The 23,282-nt window shown below is 40.2% G+C and overlaps 1 protein-coding gene across 1 annotated transcript in view; it reads left to right on the top strand.

Moving 5' to 3' along the window:
• apoba (apolipoprotein Ba) overlaps positions 1-23,282 on the top strand; it is a 67,670-nt gene that overhangs the window by 24,459 nt on the left and 19,929 nt on the right. The window contains exons 18-24 of the mRNA XM_043676695.2: positions 1,221-1,426; positions 1,563-1,745; positions 3,984-4,105; positions 7,687-7,897; positions 9,020-9,198; positions 14,649-14,848; positions 21,174-21,283. Of these exons, the coding sequence (XP_043532630.2) occupies positions 1,221-1,426; positions 1,563-1,745; positions 3,984-4,105; positions 7,687-7,897; positions 9,020-9,198; positions 14,649-14,848; positions 21,174-21,283 (1,211 nt within the window). The remainder of the gene's footprint in view (positions 1-1,220; positions 1,427-1,562; positions 1,746-3,983; positions 4,106-7,686; positions 7,898-9,019; positions 9,199-14,648; positions 14,849-21,173; positions 21,284-23,282) is intronic.

Genomic DNA, 23,282 nt, shown 5'->3' with positions numbered 1-23,282 from the left:
AAACTTGGATGTAGATGAAAATAAAGATGTCTTCAAAACTTTTCATGTTGCGCTCTTCAGAACACACCCAAGAATGTCAAATGTTAAATTATCATAATTTATACCATTTGATAAAAGGGTTCTAATAGATATACAAATCAATTCTGGTTGATTGAGGCACTTCCATAAAGTACAGGAACAGGAAACTATAGATCTTTAGGCCTCCAGGTAATTCAAAAAGGCAGAAAGCTTGAACATATTCCTTTCTTCTGCAGACAACACATTCCTGTCAACACATGTATGTTGCGTAAATAATCCACATTAAGAGTTCTATATTAAAAAAGAGAACTCCAGATACTGGAGATCTGAAATGAAAGTAGAAATTACTGGAGAAACTCAGGGAATCTGGCAGAATCTGTGAGGAGAAAACAGAGTTAAGAGTTACTGAACACGAAATGTTAACTCTGTTTCCTCCCACAGATGTTGACAAACCTGCTAAGTTTCTTGAGCAATTTTTGTTTTCATTTCATGTGATGAGGTCAACTGATTTTCTTACATTGTTTATTGGTGCAGCTATTTGCTATTATAAAATTTCAATGTTTAAGTTTTTATTAAATAAGTAACATTTTTAATAAATATTGATATTGAATATTAGTGCATGTATGTAGGTCATACGTTCCTGCAATTTGCAGATTGAATCATACTTCGTGTTCTTTCAGTTGTTCATAGTAGGCGACAGTAAAACTCATACTGTAATGTCTTCTATTGGGTGTGATTCTGTGATAATGTAGCATTTGTTGAACAACCCATTGTTCATGAATAGTTAGACAAATATTCAATTCAAGATTTCAGACAACTTCTTAATATGCCTCACCTTTATTTGTTAGAAGTACCATTCATTCAAATAAAAAGATCTCTGCAAATACAAGGACTTTGTTCAAGCCTTGCAAATTTTTTTTTGAATTACTAGGAGTTTGAGAGGCTCATGGCTCCTCATTGCTTTCTGCAAGGCAATATCTCAGACAAAATGACTTGACTTCCCAACCAAGCAGCACCTTTTTTCCTTCTGTTGTATGAATTATGGTGATTGTTTGACATTTGATATTCTTGTGAGTGTGTCCTGATGAGTGCAAGAAGGGAAGTTTCTCGACATTTCATTTCTTTCAGCTGCATTCAAATTACTCCTTTGTCACTGATTTGAGAAATTAATTGTGAATGAAAATAAATTTCTTCTATTATAGATTGAAGGTCTGATCAAGCCAAAAGTTGCAATTGAACTTGTGGCCCAGATGGGAGTCAGTGTACCTAATTTTGTCAGAAATGGAATACAGTTGAATGCTAATTTGTATCATGAATCTAGTTTTGAGGCCCGGATCAGGATGAATAACAACCAGATAAAATTGAACATTCCTGCACCCAAAGAGCAAGCCAAACTCTTAAATATTAGGTCAGTATAAAATTAATCCTTACAACTTTTTCATTTCCATGAAAATTGAATACTTTTAACAAGAACATTTATGTTCTTTTTACAGCAATAAACTGCCTATAGGTTTAATGAGAGTTTTTTTTTGTTCCTTTTACAGATACAGACGATCTCTGATACATAATATAAAAACTGACAAAATTGAATCACTCTTCAATAATGAAGAAGGGTGGTCAGAATGCAAGACATTGTTACCAATGTTTGACATTTGCAGTAATAGGAGACACACAGAAACAGGTTTACTTAGAAAAGCACCCAGTTATCCACTGATGGAAGAATCAAGGTTGGTATTGTGATTGGGTATCATTGTTCACAATGAAGATGTATGTAATGAGAAAGTGGTGTGACCTGGTTTGAGGTAGTTTATGATAAGCACAGGTTTGGGTAAGCTTAGCTTTATGAAAATGGGAGAAGGCTGAATAAGTGGGGGCCTTTATTGGAGTAATTGAGTTTCAGTGTGATAAAGGTGTGTTAATGATGATTTAGGTGGAGGGAGACAATGCAAAATAAATGGAAGCGGGCAGAACTGTGACAGAGCAAATGCAGAATCAAAAGCTCAGCCTGATTTCAAACCAGACCCTGAAATTGCAAGAACTTCTTTCAAAACATTTTGTAAACTGAAAACGTGTTCCCACATCGAATAATTCAGGTCTGGAATGCATTGTGTGGAACTGTGGTGGAGGCAGGTACAATCAAGGTACTCGAGAGAGTATTTCATGCTCATTTAAATATAAATATTGTTCAGATTTGTCATTTATTTAAGGAGGAAGAGGGAGGCTTTTCTTCCTTAAACTTAGAATGATAGGACTAGAAGCAAACAAAGGTAATTGCACAGAGCAGGCTAGTGTATAAGTATAAGCCAATGCATAATGTACAACTACTTTAAAAGCTGCAGAGAGATCAGGAAGGATAACACGTTAATGCTACAACCAGTCATTTGTTATTCAAACCATTTTTGATGATGTGGAAGCAGTGGGAACTTGATTGTGAAAATTCAAGTAGGAAGTTGAGAAGAAATCGGCACTTGTCTGAAAAGTGTTAATAGGTTTATGAATCTTCAAGATAAATGATATGTTGGACTATTGAAAAGGACAGCAATTACAGAAGAAGCTCGGCAGGTCTGGCAGCATCTATGGAGAGAAAGCAGAACTGATGAAGGATCACTGGACTCAAAATGTTAACTACTTTCTCTCCTCAGATGCTGCCAGACCTGCTTCCAGAAACTTCTAGTTTTGTTTCAGATTCTCAGCAACTGCAGTTCTTTATTTTATTTATGAGGAGCATGTTGATGGGAGGGATTTTGAAAGATAGGACAACGTCTGTGTCTCCTTAATTGACCTTGAACCTAAACTAAAGAGTTTGTTTTTTCAGGAGTTTTTAGTGAGACTGAATTCAGAGAAGCAGAAGATAGCTTTGTCAGAATAAATTAATTTGGAGTCAAATTAGAGGGAGGTGAGTTTTCAATTTTAAAATGGGGATGGAATTAGGGAAAGGTTTTGCTCGAAGGTCTGGAGGAGTTTCAATGAATAAATTGTGTTAGCCAGCTTAGGTGCTTACTCAGGAGATTGCTGCAGATTTTTTGAAGCACACATGGTGGTTTCAAATTTGTCAATCCAATTCCTTATCTGTTCTACAGCCTAATAGATCATTTCTGGTTTTCTATAAAATCGTACAATGAAGAAGGAGACTAGGTTCCTCAACATGTTTGTAATTGTTCTTTCTAAGAGCTATCCATTAGTTTCACTCTCCTACTTTTTTCCACTGAGTTCTGTAAATTTCTACATCGCATATTATTTCTCAATTTTCTTTGGCATATTTTTCTTGAGTGTTCTTAAATCATTTTGCATGTAGTTATTCCATTATGTCTACCTGATTGATTACTGGATGGTTGCAGTGCAGTGCTATGCACATCAGTATAATCTATCCAGTATTTTAGCGAAGATGTTGATCCATTTATTTTAAACGAGTTTGTTCTTTTTGAAAATACCAGAGGAGACATTTAGATATTGGTATGTTATTGTACACCATATTTTCATCTCAATAGACCCAAAATTATTCCAAGACCATAAATCTAATCATGAATTTGTAAGAATCTTTAAAAAAGATCAGGTTTCTTAATAGTTTTTTGAGTATTCAAGAAGTCATAGTAATATCTATGCAAATGTGTAGAAAGCTTGTACATTCACATAAGCAAAAAAAAAGCAAACTATGCTTTGTGTGGCATTGTTGCACAAACACACATTCATAATTGCGTGATAATCACTGAAAGTTATTTTTTAAATTGTATTTTGTTACCAAAAATGTAATAAATAAGATGATTTCTTTTTTTGTGCACTGACTCAGTTAGAATTCTGCATTGTCACCAAAAATGAGAAAAAAAAGATTAAATGTTAATAAAATATATCGTTTCTGTAATTATCATAATACAACACTTCTATTTGTTTATTATTTATACAATGAATAGATGAACTTCATGATGTAATTTTGGTTAATTTGGATTGTTCCTTTTTTTATAACCTAGGTTAGTAGTCTATATTCGACCAAAAGGTACAGTGGAAAGTTTTTCTGCATCAGCAACTTATCAATCACAAACAATTGATGAAGATTTGGAACACTCAGTTACGTTTGTTGCTCAGGCTGAAGGTAGGTGGATTTTAACTTTTTTGCGGGAATTTCATCGAACTTCAATATTCTCTTAGCTCTGTAGCATGTTAACTCATTAGTGTCAAAAGTTCATGGGACATTCCAGTACAATCCCAGGAGAACTCCCCTTGGGATTCATGAAAGGAGGTAGGGATTTCATTCAGATCTGGATAAATTGGGCCAGGTTACACATTACCAGTGGGTTTAGTTCAGATAAATCTCAAACATGTCCCATTACACTAAAAGACACATGGATAAAATTCTGACATTGGAAAATTTCTCATACTTTTCTTCCTTTCCAAAAGTATGCTGTGATAAATGCATAAAGCATAAATGGAAATTAGGCCGAAAAGGGGTCCCAGATGGACTAAAAATATCCTGATACCTTCCTTATAATTCACTGAGGTAGGATCCCAATTGTTCAACTGGGATAAAGAAGTTTAAGAAAATGATTGTCTTTTCTGGTTGGTGACTTTTCCCTTTTGTCTGTCTGTTAATCATATTAAAATAAGGTGTAATGTCTGTAATCCTCGATACTTTGGTTTTGTCAGGAGTGGAAGTCACTGGCAGACACCACCTGGCAAATGTGCCAATAGAATGTTTTGCAACATCCAAAGTGATCATTCTCAGTTCCAGACCACTACAGCCAGCAATGTAAAGACAATATTCCGAACCGTGGGCGGCACGGTGGCACAGTGGTTAGCACTGCTGCCTCACAGCGCCAGAGACCCGGGTTCAATTCCCGCCTCAGGCGACTGACTGTGTGGAGTTTGCACATTCTCCCCGTGTCTGCGTGGGTTTCCTCCGGGTGCTCCGGTTTCCTCCCACAGTCCAAAGATGTGCAGGTCAGGTGAATTGGCCATGCTAAATTGTCCATAGTGTTAGGTAAGGGGTAAATGTAGGGGAGGGCTCTGGGTGGGTTGTGCTTCGGCGGGTCGGTGTGGACTTGTTGGGCCGAAGGGCCTGTTTCCACACTGTAAAGTAATCTATAAGTAATCTATAAAAACAACTTGATATCGCTTTCCATTGCTTTGGAGAAGAGTGAAAAAAATACTCAGCTGACTTATAAATCCATACAGCATGGAAACAGACCCTTCGATCCAACTCACCCATGCTGACCACACATCCCAATCTCACTTAGACCCATTTGTCAAGATTCAGCCCATATCCCTCTAATCCCTTCCTTATCATATACCTATTCAAATGCCTTTTAAATATTGTATTTGTACCAGCCTCCACTACTTCTTCTGGTAGCTTGTTCCATACACACACCACCCTCCACATAAAAAACATTACTCCTCAGGTCTTCTTTAAACCTTTCTTCTCTCACTTTCAACCTATGCCCTCTAGTTTTGGACTCCCCCACCCAAGGAAAAAGACCTTGGCTACTTACCCTATCCATGCTTCTCATGATTTTATAAACCTCAATGAGATCACCCCTCAGCCTCCCCTGCTCCAGGGAAGAAAAGCCCCAGCCTATGCAGCCTCACCTTACAGCCTAAATCCTCCAGTCTCAGCATCATCCTTGTAAATTTTTTCTGCACCCTTCCAAGTTCAACAAAATCCTTTCCATGGAAGAGTGACCAGAATTGTATGCACTCTTCCAAAAGTGTCCTCACCAATGTCCTGTACAGCCACAACATGACATGGCCAACTCCGATACTCAGTGTTATGACTAATGAAGGCAAACATACTAAATGCACAATGCACCTGCGCCCCTCAATCTCTCTGTTTGGTAATAATCCCAGAGCCCTACCATCAAGTGTATAATTCCTGCCCTCGTTTGCCTTACCAAAATTAAGGTTAGATAAATCACATTTATCTAACTTAAATTCCATCTGTCACTCATCAGTCCATTGGCCCATCTGATCAAGGTCGCTTTGTTACTCTGAGATAATCTTCTTCACTGTCCACTACACCACCCATCTTGCTGTCATAGAGTCATAGAGATGTACAGCACGGAAACAGACCCTTCGGTCCAACCCGTCCATGCCGACCAGATATCCCAACCCAATCTAGTCCCACCTGCCCGCGCCCAGCCCATATCCCTCCAGACCCTTCCTATTCATATACCCATCCAGATGCCTCTTAAATGCTGTAATTGTACCAGACTCCACCACTTCCTCTGGCTGCTCATTCCATACATGTACCACCTTCTACATGAAAACATTGCCCCTCAGGTCACTTTTATATCTTTCCCCTCTCACCCTAAACCTATGCTGTCTAGTTCTGGGCTCCCCCACCCCAGGGAAAAGACTTTGTCTATTTACTCTATCCATGGCCATCATGATTTTATAAACCTCTATAAAGTCACCCCTCAGCCTCCGATACTCCAGGGAAAACAACCCCAGCCTATTCAACCTCTCCCTATAGCTCAAATTCTCCAATCCTGGTAACATCCTTGTAAATCTTTCCTGAACCCTTTCAAACTTCACAACATCCTTCTGATAAGAAGGAGACCAGATTTGCATGCAATATTCCAAAAGTGGCCTAACCAATGTCCTGTATAGCTGCAACATGACCTCCCAAGTCCTGTACTCAATACTCTGACCAATAAAGGAAAGCATACCAAACACCTTCTTCACTATCCTATCTACCTGTGACTCCACTTGCAAGGAGCTATGTGCCTGCACTCCAAGGTCTCTTTGTTCAGCAACACTTCCTAAGACCTTACCATAAAGTCTATAAGTCCTGCTAAGATTTGCTTTCCCAAAATGCAGCACTTCGCATTTATCTGAATTAAACTCCACCTGCCACTTCTCAGCCCATTGGCCCATCTGACCAAGATCCCATTGTAATCTGAGGTAACCTTCTTCACTGTCCACTACACCTCCAATTTTGGTGTCATCTGCAACTTATTAACTATACCTCTTATGCTCACACCCAAATCATTTAAATAAATTATGAAAAATAGTGGACCCAGCACCAATCCTTGTGGCACTCCACTGGTTACAGGCCTCCAGTCTGAAAAACAACCCTCCACCACTACCCTGTCTTTGACCTTTGAGCTTGTTCTGTATCCAAACGGCTAGTTTTCCCTGCATTCAATGAGGTCTAACCTTGCTAATACGTCTCCCATGAGGAACCTTATTGAACGCTTACTGAAGTCCATATAGATCACGTCTACCACTCTGCCCTCATCAATCCTCTTTGTCATCTGCAAATTTACTAACCAAACCTCCTATTTCATGTATAAATTATTTAGATAAATAACAAAATGGTGTGGGCCAGCAGCAATCCTTGTGACACGCTACTCCAATGGAAAATAACTTACATCACCTTATCACAGACGGAATCCATTGTATTGGAGAATTTTATGAAGGCATCCCTTTAGCACATAACCTTTCCCAGTTGTAGCCAGTGGAAGTAGTTTACCAACGCTTCCTATACATTAAATTGAAAGTGAAGGGATGCCTGAATATCAGGTAAAATTACCCTTCATGTTATAAGTGCCTTACCTGAATATCTTCCAAGTATTTTACATTATTTAGCACATTTTCAACCCATATATATTGCCTATTGTAGTATCTTAAAGAGGTAAATATGTTGTGTGATTATTTAAATCAATTTTGATCCAACAGGCACTGAAAATATGGAAGTTTCAGCAGAAATTAAGTACAACGCTAATAAGCAAGTACTTACAGGAGATGTTCAGATTCCAAAATTTGACCTGGAAGTAGGTGTGAAACTAGGAGCTGAAGACAAATCTGCATCGACAAGAAATGCATACATTGTTAAATTTGATGTCACAAACAAAAAAGTGCCTGAAATGACCCTGGTTGGCCGTGCAAGGTGCGTGTCAAGTGTTGCATTTGCTCAGTAACTTACAGATAACAGAAATATATTACAAATGATTGAAGAACAAGTAGTCAAAATGTAGAAGCATCTGAGGAATCAAATAATAATCTTCGAGTTCTAAAAACACTCAACTTTGCACAATGTGCGAAGACTGAAAACATTGAAAGTGATGTTTTTCTTAATCAAAGAATTTGGGAGAAATTTGTTGGAGGTATTTGATTCAGATTTTCCTTTCAGCTCTATATTATTAAAGAAAGAAATGCTTGAGAGTTATATCACAGCCTTATCAACATCTGAAAGGAAAAAGAAAGATTAATTGTTTAAGATACAGAACCTTTACTTGTATTTAAGTGCTGCCCAGAGGATTGAAGGTATTCTCTAATTTTCAATGACAAAGTCTTATGTTAAATGATTTTGTGCTGTCTCAGCCAAGCTCTGATTGGATTTAGACCCATAGCACAAAATTGGCTACAATTTAATGGACATTCGCACTAGGTTTGCAGTTTCGCTTATAAAAATCCACAAGCAAAAAAGTATCCAGAAAAATTCAGTGAGCAATAAAAGTGCACTCCTGAGAGTGAGTCCCATATATCCTTGCAGCCAAAGAGAAGAATCTTCATGTTTTGTTCAGACCCTGCCTCACCAGACTGCAGAGAGTGCTTGATCTTCAAAGTTCAGTACAAGACCTAAGAAAAGTTTAATTCTGCAATTTTGCCATTTCATGCTTTGATGAGCATTTGAAAATACTTTCAAAGACATAAACAAAGTAGAATTGACAATGCATGTCCAACTCAAGCAGCCTCTGAGTCAGAATGCTTCAAGTTTGAGTCTCAATCCAGGACCTGTTTGCCAGAAAAGGTGTCAGTGCAGGGAATGCAGCGTGTACCACAATCAGAACTCCAACCTGGGTAAATGGAAAGGGTTAGCTTGAGAAAGACATCGTTCAGTAAAACCATCTACCTAATCCAGAAAATAACATTTAATACAAACAATGTGAATATTGGTGATCAACCAGCATTGTGGTAAACTGTTGGGAGAAGCTGAAAGACAGAGAACAATGCAGATATAATGGCAATGAATATTTCAATTCTTACCTGTGCTCTTTTCCTTTTAAAGTTACGATAATGAACGGAAAGATCTTTCACTGGAGTATCTCTTCACCATTCCCAACTTTGACATAAATGCAAATATTGGAACTCAGATTCGACTTCCATCTGATGAGTGGTTCACTGCATTGAATGTAGAAGCTTCAATACCACATTTAAAGGCTTCTCATGAAACTAACTTTAAATATGGTATGTTAATAATAATATCTATCTTGCATCTCTTGTTTTGTGAAAGAAACTGTTATATTTTCTGAAGATTTACCAGGTACTGACATTATTGTGTCTCATACTCTCTCTTCATGTCTGAATGTTCTTAGCTTCCCACAATATGTCATTATGTCACTATGAATCTACAAGTTAACATTGCCAATCACACCATATTTTGTCTTGAAAGTTTGGCAGCTATAATGAGCTATGGACAAAATTTCCAATATTAATTAACTGAAATAGTAGAATCCATATATTAGTAAATGTACATTTTAATAGTGTAAGACCATAAGAAATAGGAGCAGAAATTAGACTATTCAGCCCATTTGAGTCTGCTCCGTTATTCAATCATGGCTGATAAGTTTCTCAACCCCATTCTCCCGCTTTCTCCCTGTAACCTGTGATCCCCTTGGTACTCAAGAATCTATCTATCTCAGTCTTAAATATACTCAATGACCTGACCGCCACAGCCTTCTGTTGCTATGAATTCCATAGATTCACCACTCTCTGGCTGAAGAAGTTTCTCCTTATCTCTATTCTAAAAGGTCTTCCCTTTACTCTAAGGCTGTGCCCTGGGGTCCTAGTCTCTCCTACCAATGGAAACATCTTCCCAACATCTACTCTGTCTAGGCTATTCAATATCCTATAAGTTTCAATTAGATCTTCCCTCATCCTTCTCAACTCCATTGAGTATAGACTCAGAGTCATCAAATGTTAAGTGTTCATTCCTTGGATCATTCTCATGAATCTCCTCTGAACACACTCTCTGGCCAGTACATCCTTCCTGAGATATGGGGCCCAAAAGTGCACACAATACTCCAAATGTGGTCTGACCAGAGTCTTACAGAGCCCTCAGGAGTACAACCCTGCTTTTATACTCAAGTCCTCTTGAAATAAATGCCATCATTTCATTTGCCTTCCCAACTACTGACTCAATTTGCAAGAATTGAAAGAATCCTGGACTGGAACTCCCAAGTCCCTTTGCACTTCAGACTTCTGAATTTTCTCCCCATTTAGAAAATAATGCATGCCTCTTCCCTTCCTACCAAGGTGCTTGACCTGGCACTTTCCTATATTGTACTCTATCTGCCACCGCACTTTCCTATGTTGTACTCTATCTGCCACTTCTTTACCCGCTGTCCTAACCTGTCCAAATCTTTCTGCAACCAAGCTGCCTCCTCAATGCACCCTGTCCCTCTACTTATCTTTGTATCTACTGCAAACCTAGCCAGAATGCCCTCAGCTCCTTTATCTAGATCGTTAATGTATAAAGTGAAAAGTTGTGGTCCCAGCACTAACCCTTACAGAACATCACTTGTCACTGGCTGCCATCCAGAAAAGGAACCTTTTTATCCCTACTCTCTGTTTTCTGCCAGACACCTTGCCTCTGACACCATGGGCCCTTATCTTATGCAGTAGCCTCCTATGTGGTACCTTGTCAAAGGCCTTCTTGAAGTCTAGGTAGATAACATCCATTGGTTCTCCTTGGTCTATCCAGCTCATTTTTCCTCAAAAAATTCTAGTGGATTTGTCAGGCTTGACCTCCCCTTGATGAAACCATGATGAAACCTCTGTCCTATTTTACCATACATTTCCAAGTATTCAGAAATCTCATCTTTCACGATGGATTCCAGGATCTTACCCACAACTGAGGTTAGGCTAATGGGTGTGTAATTTTTGATTTTTCGCTTTACTCCCTTTTTAATCAGAGGTGTCATGTTAGCAATTTTCCAAGCATCTGGGATCCTCCCTGATTCTAGTGATTACTGAAAGATTATCACTAACACCTCCATTATCTCTTCAACTATGTCCCTTAGAACTCTATATGGTCCAGGTGATTTATCCACCTTCAGACTATTCCGTTTTTCTAGCATCTTCTCCTTGGTGATGGCCACCATATTCATCTCTATCCTCTCACTCCCTTGATTTTTTTGGGATATTACTTGTATCTTCCACCATGAAGACTGACATGAAGTAATCATTCAGTTCCTCAGCCACTTCCTTGTTCCTCACTACCATTTCTCCAGTGGAATTTTCCAATGACCTAAAATCCACTTTTGCTTTTCTTTTGCCCTTTCTATGTTTAAAGAAACTCTTACAGTCTTCCTTTATATTACTGGCTAGCTTACTCTTATTTTATCTTCTCCCTCCTTACTTTTTTGTTGCCCTCTGTAGGTCTTTGTAAGCTTCCCAATCCTCTGGTTTCCCACTGTTATGTGTGACTTTATATGCTTTCTGTTTTACTTTTATGCTGTCCCTGACTTCCCTCGTCAGCCAAGGTTGCTTTATCCTCCCTGTACCCTGCTTCCTTTTCCTCGGGATGAATCTGAATTCATCTGAATTACTCCCAGAAACTCCTGCCGTTGCTGTTCCACAATCTTTCCTGCTTGGCTCCTTCCCAGTCAATTCTACCCAACTCCTCCCTCATGCCTCTGTAGTTGCTTTCATTCAGTTGAAATACTGTTAACACTGATTCTGTCTTATTTTCCTTAAATTGCAGAGTAAATTTGATCGTGTTATGATCACTGCTTCCCAAGGGTTCCTTCGCCTTAAGCTCCCTTATCAAGTCTGCCTCGTTGCACAACACTAAATCCAGTATTGCCTGTTCCCTCGTGGGCTCCACCAGAGGCTGCTCCAAAATGCAATCTTGCAAACATTCCACAAATTCCTTTTCTTGAGAACCACTGCCAGTCTGATTTTCCCAGTCCACCTGCATGTCGAAATCCCCCATGATCACTGTAACTTTGCATTTCCTGCACAACTTTTCTATCCCCTGGTGTATTTTGCACCCTAGCTCCTGACTATTGTTTGGAGGCCTGCACATAACTCCAACTTTAATTTATTTTTACCTTTGCAATTTCTCAATTCTACCCACACAGATTCTACACCGTCTGACCCTAATTCATTTCTTATTATTGATTTAGTTTCATTCCTTCCTAACAAGGCAACCCCACCCCCTCTGCCCACCTGCCTATATTTTCAATAGGATGTATATCCTTGAATATTCAGCGCCCAATCCTAATCCCCTTGCAGCCACAACTCCGTGATGCCCACCATGTCATATTTGCCAATTTCAATTTGCGCCACAAGGTCATTTACCTTATTCCTTATACTGAGTGCATTCAGATATAACACCTTCAGTCCTGTATTAACTGGCCCTCTTCTCATTGTCACTTGTTTGTCCAGTGTCCTTGAAGTTTGATTGCTAACCCTTTCCAGATACACAGTCCTATATTTGTCTTGTGCTGGAGGTTTTAATACCCACTCCTGAGTTCTGCACTCTTACATCCTCTTTCAGTCCGGGATTTCTAATTTTGCCTTTCACTGATCCCTGACCCCCAACCCCATTTTGTTTAAAGCCCTGCCTACAGTATTTAGGATTATATAATATACAGTCAAGGAATAAATAAGGTGGTCGCTTAGGTGTGGAATATTTTGGGTAACGTAATCCTCACCTACAGTGGAAAGGTCACTCTGTGTTGCTGCAAACAAGAGTAATGAAACATTGATGAAAGAACTGCTGATGCTGGAAATCAGAAACAAAAACAGAAAAAGAAAGTGCTGGGAAAACTCAGCAGGTCTGGCAGCACCTGTTCAGAGAAAGCAGAGTTAACATTTTGGGTCCGGTGACCCACCTTCAGAACATTCGAAACATTAATTCTGATTTCTCACCACAGATCCTGCCAGACCTGCTGAGCATTTCCAGTAATTTGCTTTTGAGTTTGTTAAAGAAGCGTTGAGTTGTGCTCACAGTTCTCTTCATCATCTCATCATTTCACTATGTACAGTTGTGAAGTGGAGGCTGGCACATCCTACAGGAAGAGAAAGAAAGAAATGTGGAATTATAGGCCTGCATTTTTTAATTGTCTCACTTCATTTGTTCTATGGAAGCTCCTTGTCGCAGTCTGTGGTGCTGGAAAAACGCAGCCAATCAGGCAGCATCCACAGAGCAAGAGAATCGACATTTCGAGCTCAAAACGTCGATTCTCCTGCTCCTCGGATGCTGCCTGACCGGCTGTGCTTTTCCAGCACCAGACTCTTCGACTCTGATCTTCAGCATCTGCAGGTTTTTTTTCTCACTTTCTCCTGTGGATGTTCACTGCCTTGCATTCTATGCTGGGAGAGAGAGAAAGGCAAAACAGCACATGAAAGAAAGATTTTAAAAATGCTAATTGGTTCAGTTTGTGCCTGAGAGAAGCAAATGAAAATCAGAGGATGTTGGTGGGGAGTAGCTATAATCACCTCGGTCAATTCAATAAAGCCTTGAAGCAGTTTTCAGATTGACCTGTAAATGGACAAGCAACCTAACTACCTGAAAAAAAAAGCAAGTCGTTTTTTTCAATATACAACTGGAGGCTGCTATGTCAGTTGTAGGATCTAATATACATATGTAAGTAAAAATAGGCGGAGCTTGTGCTGCACTCAGACTGTCCAGTTTAGAAGCCTCCTTGGAAGGACCACTACAAGGCAATGAAAGATGATCCATGAAATATATAGTTTTGTTTGGGTGAACACCAGATGAAGACTATTCCTCATGGACTATAAAAACAGCCCCATGCCCCTGTTGGGCAGCACTTAGTTTCTTTTTAATTCAAAAATATACTTTATTCATAGAAGAAAATCTTTATATACATACACAGTTCATGAAGCTGTTCAGATCTACACTATCTTTAATTACAGAGAAGAAGATATTCATTGAGGTTCGGCTTTCTCTATATTTAAAAGTAAACTGTAGGCATTTAGCTGAGGCATTGGAGAAGGTCAGATTACTGAATAGATCCCTATTATGCTTTAGCAGAAGGACCTCATACAGTGGCCTTTCCTGTCCCCTCCACACTTTCACTTCAGCTCTGAGGAAGAGTCATCTTTGACTTGAAATGTTAGCTCGCTCACTCTCGATGGATTCTGTCTGACCCGCTGTGATCTCCAGCATTGTCTGTTTTCAGTACAGATTCCAGCATCTGCAGGAATTTGCTTCTATACCGTGTCCCTCCAGGCTGCTATAAGATTTCATTCAAAGTCACATACACACCCTAACCTAACATGTTGGCTATCCCTATCTAGGAGCAGGCTAAATACCCACTCTCGGAATTGGATAGCTGAAGAAAGATTTTTGTTTAGTGCATACAACTGACATGCGTAAGAGGTTCAGGCTTGAAAATGGCTCAGGGTACATTCCAACACAATGGATAGGATAACTTACTGACTGTGTACCTTATTTAGAGACTATTTCGAATTCACTCCACATGGCTGACCAACAAGTTGTAGTACATAGACACTGATTTAGAGAACAGTGATATTGAAATGGTCATTAGATGAAATCCAACTTTAAATTCAATTCAATAGTTCAAAACGTTTAAAATAAAAACAGCTTTTAAGTTTAGATTTGGAGACTGCTATTTTAATTTGATTCCACTCTCTTACACTTTCAGGTGTCAAGAACATTCAAGTTGCATGGAGCTCAGATGTAAGTTCTGATCTGAAACCAATTAATGAGAAAATCACAAACATCAAAACGCTTGACATGTCTGAATACAGGCACACTATAAATGGTTATCGTGACAGCTTCCTCGATTCGAAAGTTCCTCAAACTGATATGACAGTGAGGCACATTGTTTTCAAGTTATTTAAGGTGAGACGTTATGTTTAATATTAAGAATGTAATATTGTATTCAGTAACACTCAACATTGAGACATTTTTGAAAAACGAGTTTCAAATACTGCACTCTATAAGAAATAAATTGTTGTAAATCTGACATTGAAACAGGAACTGCTAGAAAGTACTCATTAGAACTTGTAAAATGAAAAGAAACGTTGAAGTTACATTATATAACATGTCTTTTCCCTGACTTGCTATATATTTACATAATCATCCATTTTTATTTTTATTTCAAATGGGATGTATTTGATAAATTATTGTTTGACTAGGTTTCAGGCTGGTATCTATGCAGAATGAATACACAGTTAACAGTCTGAAGGTAGAATTTACACTTCGTTTAAAGACAAAGGAGCCCTTTACATCTGTACTTAGATGCACAGGTCTATTCCCAGATCAACTATTTTGTGATATCGTGAGAATACAGGTGTGAGTCACTACTTTCCGAAAACATTCAGCAATATATTTTGTGAAGGGCATTTTTAAAATATGTCTCTGGTTGAAAATATTTTATAACCAGTGAGTATTTGGAGTGAAGAGGTACTATCTTAAGCCCGGAGATGTCTTCCCCTATTCATCATATGATGCACAAATCAGAAGTTTGAATGAATACTGTCCACTTGCTCAGATGAGTGCAATTTCCATAACATTCAGTAAACTCAACGTATTTCAGGACAAGATAGATTACCCCATTCTTCAACTTATAGATTCACTTCTTCCACCAGTCTGTCACACACAGTACGTACGGCAGCAACTCATCAATGCTATCTTAATAGCATCGAGATACTTTCGAATTGTATGGCCTGTACCACCAAAAAAGACAGAAAACATGTGGGAACACCATTAGCTGCAAGTTCCCCTTCAACTCATATACCACCTGACTTGGAAGTTGTAATGATTGGAACCAGGTGGATCGCATTGACTACAAGATCCTTGATTGAGGTTGTTATGCTGGGCCAATCAGGAAGCTCTGGGTGACATATATAAACAGGAGATTAAAAAAAAGAAAAAAACAGTGTCAGAGGTTCAGAAAAAGAAAAAAAAATAAACAGGAGATTGGGGAAAATATAAGCACTACCGCAGTTAGGCGGTAGTGTGGGGGCTAAATAAAAAGAAAAAGCAAAAAAAAGAGAAATAAACAGGAGATTAAAAAAAAGAAAAAAGTGTCAGAGGTTCAGTTAGGCGGTAGTGTGGGGGCTAAATAATAAGAAAAAGCGAAAAAAAGAAAAAAAAAGAAAAAAATAAACAGGAGATTAAAAAAAAGAAAAAAACAGTGTCAGAGGTTCAGAAAAAGAAAAAAACTAAACAGGAGATTGGGGAAAAGATAAGCACTACCGCAGTTAGGCAGTAGTGTGGGGGTAATAGAAAAAAGAAAAAGAAAAAAAAGGATAAAAAGCAAAAAAAAAACCAGGAGATTAAAAAAAGTAAAAAACAGTGTCAGAGGTTCAGAAAAAGAAAAAAACACAGGAGATTGGGGAAAATATAAGCACGTAGTGTGGGGGTAAAGTTAAAACAACCAGGTGATTTACAGTCTCCTCAGTTCAGGGCACTGACTCTGTGCTGGCTGGTGCCACAGTCAGTGTATTCCTGCTGGTACTGAGGAGGAGAGTTTCTTTGCCTTTTCCTCCCCTTTGTTTACGGAAGATATTTGTATTTTTTTTTGAAAAAGAAAAAAAATATAAACAGGAGATTCCAAATCTTCTCACTTCAGTGACTGACTGGGCTGGCTGGTCACAGCCAGTGTACTGTGCACATGTAAATGAAGGGTAACTCGGTGACGGGATACCAGCCTCAATGCGGTTGTTTTAGTTATTGCCATCCCCCATTGTCTCAGTCAAAATCCTGACATCTAACAGCACAATGACTCAACAATGTCATGCACAAACATTTCGAGTTCTGTTTGCATGTTGGTAGCACCTAGTTCTGCTTCACCACCATTCTCCTTCCCCACCTACTACACCATACTTGAAATGGAGCAGGAATTTAATTCAGTTGGGTGTTGGGACATCCAAAGCCATTGCTTTCAATCTCCTGCTCCATAGCCACTGACTTCTGAACACTTGCAACCTTAGTATCTTAACAATGAGCTGTTTTCACTGAAACTGCCTATTTCCAACTCTCATCCTTCCCTTTGTTACCTCCAAACCTTGAGGAGTCCACAGCCCCTGGGCCTGACCTTTGACTTCACAACCTCCGTAAAGCTGATCTCATCCAAAGTTCTGCTTCATTCCAATCTGTCACCAACTTTTGTTTTTCCATCAACTCTTATTCTCTGTCCAGCATTACACCCTGGTTGAGCAAAGTTTCAACCAAATTTTCTCTGTAACTTGCCCACCTTACAACTATCCAGGATCTCTGCACTTCTCCCATACAGCATCCAAGCAGCAGGAAAATCGACATTTTGGGCAAAAGCCCTTCATCAGGAAACGTCAATTTTCCTGCTCCTCGGGTGCTGCCTGACTGGCTATGCTTTTCCAGCACCACTCTAATCTAGACTCTGATCTCCAGCATCTGCAGTCCTCACTTTCACCTACTTCTCCCATACAGCCACCTTGCACTTCTCCTGATTATCATTCCTCCACTCTCAGTGTTATGCCTGGCAACTGCAAAAACTCAGCAGGGTGAATAGACAGTCAGACATCTGATCTTTCAGATCATCTCACTATGATTGCTTTACTGAACTGTAAGGTTAACTTGATACCTTTAGAGCTGAGAGCAATGTAAACAGAGGTGAGAAGAGAAATTCTGGCTTTGTTTGATTGACACTTTTATGAAGTTATAGTGAGATTTCCTTTCTTTGAGGTGGTTTGTTTATTTACTTGGTATGATTAGGAGATATTAGGACAATCAAAAATGTTTTTACTTCTTAATACTATGAATGATTGTGTTTAATCAACACGCTCATGACATTGAATAAGGGAGCACGTTTTTTGAAAGATAATCTCGAAGTATTTTCTGCATTTTTGTCAGTACGGTACTACAGTCAATTCTTCTATAACATGATGGCTACATTCTTGTGAAACCCTGTGTTACAGAAAAATTGCACTTTAGAAAGTGCTTAAAGTGTTAGCACTAAAATCACACACAGCCAACACATTTTAAATGTTGCGCTTTAGAAACAACATCCCCAATTCGTCAATCATGTTACAGCAAATTTGTGTTGACAAAATGCCCATTATAACAGAACGATCTATATATGTCTAATCTGACAAATACTGGAAGAGGGATGTGGAAGATGCATGGAGTCATTGAAGAGGTCAGAAATAGAGGTGGCATGGAGGGTGCATGGGGATATTGGGGCCATGATAGCTAATGATACAAGTATGGTACTAACAAACACAGATTTAAGGTTTTACCCTGAAATAACTGCACAGAGACTGGCATCCCGTCACCAAATCACTCTTTATTTACATGTGCAAAGTATACTGGCTATGGCCAGCCAGCTCAGAGTCAGACCCTGAAACAGAAGATTTTGAATCTGCTTTTTTTTTCTTCTTATTCTCTTTTTTTTCCTTTTTTTAAAACACCTCACACTAGCGACTAACTGCGGTAGTGCTTATTTTTTCCCCAGCACCCATGGTGTGTGTGTATACAGTGAGACACAGTGAAAGACACAAAGTGCACGAATCTTTATTCAAATTCTACCACTAGGAAGATAGGAAAACACCCGGGTGGCCAGTGACAAACACTGCCCTTCACATCAAAGGGCATTGCTGTGTGATCAAAACAGTGAAGGGGAGGGTAGGGACTGAATCAAAATAGAGTTGGAGGGAGAAATGATGCACTCCACTCCCTGCGGCGCCCACCTCTCCCTGAACAACTCCAGGGTGTTGGTCGACACCACGTGCTCCTTCTCCAAGGACACCCGGGCCCTAACGTAACCGCGGAAGAGGGGCAGGCAGTCGGCCCTAATGACCCCCTCCACGGCCCGCTGCCGAATCTGCTGTTTATCCTTTTTTTTTCTTTTTTTTTTCTTTTTAAAACCCCCACACTACCACCTAAGTGCGGTAGTGCTTATTTTATCCCCAGCACCCATGGTGTGTGTGTGCAGGTGTGAGACACAGTGGAAGACACAAAGTGCACGAATCTTTATTCACCAGGAAGATAGGAAAACACCCGGGTGGCCAGTGACAAACACTGCCCTTCACATCAAAGGGCAGTGCTGTGTGATCAAAACAGTGAAGGGGAGGGTAGGGACTAAATCAAAATAGAATTGGAGGGAGAAATGATGCACTCCACTCCCTGCGGCGCCCACCTCTCCCTGAACAACTCCAGGGTGTTGGTCGACACCACGTGCTCCTTCTCCAAGGACACCCGGGCCCTAACGTAACCGCGGAAGAGGGGCAGGCAGTCGGCCCTAATGACCCCCTCCACGGCCCGCTGCCGAATCTGCTGTTTATTTGTTTTTTTCTTCCTGCGGCGCCACTCTATTTATTTATTTTTTCTTTTTTTTTCCCCCACACTACCACCTAAGTGCGGTAGTGCTTAGTTTATCCCCAGCACGTGTACGTGTGTGTGTGTGTGTGCAGATGTGAGACACAGTGGAAGACACAAAGTGCACCAATTCTCCTGGTTATATTTTTTTTTTCTTTTTTTTTTTTTTGTACACTACCACCTAAGTGCAGTAGTGCTTGTTTTTTCCCCCAGCACCCATGGTGTGTGTGTGCAGGTGTGAGACACAGTGAAAGACACAAAGTGCACCAATCTTTTATTCAATTTCCACCACCAGGAAGATAGGAAAACACCCGGGTGGCCAGTGACAAGCACTGCCCTTCACATCAGAGGGCAGTGCTGTGTGATCAAAACAGTGAAGGGGAGGGTAGGGACTAAATCAAAATAGAGTTGGAGGGAGAAATGATGCACTCCACTCCCTGCGGCGCCCACCTCTCCCTGAACAACTCCAGGGTGTTGGTGGACACCGCGTGCTCCTTCTCCAAGGACACCCGGGCTCTAACGTAACCGAATCTGCTGTTTATTTTCTTTTAACCCCACATTACCACCTAAGTGCGGTAGTGCTTATTTTTTCCCCAGCACCCATGGTGTGTGTTTGCAGGTGTGAGACACAGTGGAAGACACAAAGTGCACGAATCTTTATTCAAATTCCACCACCAGGAAGATAGGAAAACACCCGGGTGGCCAGTGACAAGCACTGCCCTTCACATCAGAGGGCAGTGCTGTGTGATCAAAACAGTGAAGGGGAGGGTAGGGACTAAATCAAAATAGAGTTGGAGGGAGAAATGATGCACTCCACTCCCTGCGGCTCCCACCTCTCCCTGAACAACTCCAGGGTGTTGGTGGACACCGCGTGCTCCTTCTCCAAGGACACCCGGGCTCTAACGTAACCGAATCTGCTGTTTATTTTTTTTTTTTTGCCAAGGAAATCCCATGTTTATTTTTTTTTTCTTTTTTTTTTTTTTTCTTTTTTGTGCAGGTGTGAGACACAGTGAAAGACACAGAGTGCATGAATCTTTATTCAAATTCCACCACCAGGAAGATAGGAAAACACCCGGGTGGCCAGTGACAAGCACTGCCCTTCACATCAGAGGGCAGTGCTGTGTGATCAAAACAGTGAAGGGGAGGGTAGGGACTAAATCAAAATAGAGTTGGAGGGAGAAATGATGCACTCCACTCCCTGCGGCGCCCACCTCTCCCTGAACAACTCCAGGGTGTTGGTGGACACCGCGTGCTCCTTCTCCAAGGACACCCGGGCTCTAACGTAACCGAATCTGCTGTTTATAATGGTCAGCTAGGGCTTCCTGATTGGCACAAGTTAACAACCCCAATCAAGGATCTCACAGTCAACAAGATCCACCTGGTTCCAATCACTACATAAAAGCTTTGAAATACATAAGGAATAGCATAGTAATTGATAATGACCTGAGAGTTGTGGCTTTTAGGCTGGTATAAAAAGCAATGATCATTAGTCTCAAAAGGGTGGGATTTTGTGAAAAATAAACTTGCAAAATGAGACTAACTAATTTCTCCAGAGAAACATTGACTTGATGGCTGCACGAATAGTTTGTATATTTCAGCAGGACAGGCAAGACAAAGTCAGACCTTTTAGCCTTCTTGTGGCACAGTGGTAGTGTCCCTACCCTGGACTGAGAGGCCTGTGTTCGAGTCTCACCTGCTGCAGAGGTGTGCAATAATATTGCTGAATGGGTTGGTTAGGTAAAATAGGTTAAAATTTACAAACATGTCTAAAAATTTATAATTTTTCTCCCTTTGTCTTTTCCACCACAAAGGGAATACTTCTGCAAGGCATATTCAAAAATTCTGACACTTTTGTTTTTTTTTACAGGCTATCAATAATTTATTACAAAAGTCTGACAATCTGCAGTTTCTACAGAAAATAGATTTCAAAGAAATAGAAACATACCTTACTCTTCCAGAAAACCTATATTTGAAGAGGTAAGATATTTAGTTTCCTTTTTTCAAGGGGTAAAGTGTTGCTTTTAAACTTCTCAAAGTAATTTATCTCAATAGTGGATAAAGTTGCTTTCTCTAGCACATTGTTGACTGACATGAATCCTGAAGATGTTCATTTTTCAGGCAATGTTGCATGTCTGTACCTGAGGCAGAATACACTCTAATCTAGAATAAAAGTAACTCTGCTTTTCGGATAAACTGAATTTACAAAATAATTGCAGTAATAAATGAGCTTAACTCATTGCTAATTGTGCGGTCAGGAGCAAGAATGATCTAAGTATGCTGGCGGCACAGTGGCTCAATGGTTAGCACTGCTGCCTCACAGCACCAGGGTCCCAGGTTCAATTCCAGCCTTGGGTGACTGTCTGTGTGGCATTTGCACATTCTCCCCATGTCTATGTGGGTTTCCCCTGGTGCTCCGGTTTCCTCCCACAGTCCAAAGATGTGCAGGTCAGGTGAATTGGCCATGCTAAATTGTCCATAGTGTTAGGTGCGTTAGTCAGAGGGAAATGGGTCTAGATGGGTTATTCTTCGGAGTGTCAGTGTGGACTTATTGGGCTGAAGGGCCTGTTTCCACACTGTAGGGAATCTAACCTGCAATTATACAGAATACCAGCAGGAAATAATGAAGTGCAAAACACAAGATTCAAAAATGCGTATCTCACTCTGCCCATCAGAGTGCAGTTTATTGATTCACAAAGCTCTACTTCATACAAAATTAAAAATCACACAACACCAGGTTGTAATCCGAAAGGTTTATTTGGAAGTGCTAACCTGTAGGACTATAACCTGGTGTTGTGTGATTTTTCACTTTGTCCACCCCAGTCCAACACCGGAACCTCCAAAACATCACTGATTCATACAGTCATAGAGTCATAGAGATGTACAGCACGGAAATAGACCCTTCGGTCCAACTCGTCCATGCCGACCAGATATCGTAACCTAATCTAGTCCCATTTGCCAGCATTGGTCCATATCCTTCCAGACCCTTCCTATTCATATACCCATCCAGATGCCTTTTAAATGCTGTAATTGTACGAGACTCCACCACTTCCTCTGACAGCTCATTCCATACATGTACCACTCTCTGTGTGAAAAAGTTGCCCCTTAGGTCCCTTTTAAATCTTTCCCCTCCCACCCTAAACCTATGCCCTCTAGTTCTGGACTCCCACCACCCAGGGAAAAGACCTTGTCTATTTATTCTATCCATGCCCCTCATGATTTTATAAACCTCTATAATGTCACCCCTCAGCCTCCAATGCTCCAGGGAAAACAGCCCCAGTCTATTCAGCCTCTCCCTATAGCTCAAACCCTCCAACCCTGACAATATCCTTATAAATCATTTCTAAACCCTTTCAAGTTTCACAACATCTTTCTGATGGGAAAGAGACCAGAATTGCAGGCAATATTCCAAAAGTGGCCTTAGCAATGTCCTGTACAGACACAACATGACCTCCCAACTCCTGTACTCAATACTCTGACCAATAAAGGAAAGCATACCAAACGCCTTCTTCACTATCCTATCTACCTGTGACTCTACTTTCAAAGAACAATGAGCTTGCACTCCAAGATCTCTTTGTTCAGTAACATTCCCCAGGACCTTATCATTAAGTGTATAAGTTCTGCTCAGATTTGCCTTTCCAAAGCATAACACCTGGCATTTATCTAATTTAAACTCTATCTGCTACTCTGCAGCCCATTGGCCCATCTGATCAAGATCCTAATGTACTCTGAGGTAACCTTCTTCACTGTCCACTACTCCTCCAGTTTTGGTGTAATCTGAAAACTTACTAACTACGCCTCCTATGTTCACATCCAAATCATTTATATTAATGACAAAAAGCAGTGAACCCATCACTGATCCTTGTGGCACTCCACTGGTCACAGGCCTCCAGTCTGAAAAACAACCCTCCACCACTGCCCTCAGTCTCTTACCTTCAAGCCAGTCTGTATCCAAATGGCTAGTTCTCCCTGCGTTCCA

This window comes from Chiloscyllium plagiosum, unplaced genomic scaffold, assembly GCF_037043375.1.
Source record: "Chiloscyllium plagiosum isolate Xiang-an unplaced genomic scaffold, Cpla_swu_hap1 HiC_scaffold_3, whole genome shotgun sequence".
NCBI classification, from domain to species: Eukaryota; Metazoa; Chordata; class Chondrichthyes; order Orectolobiformes; family Hemiscylliidae; genus Chiloscyllium; species Chiloscyllium plagiosum.
This window is presented reverse-complemented; position numbering and strand designations above follow the sequence as displayed.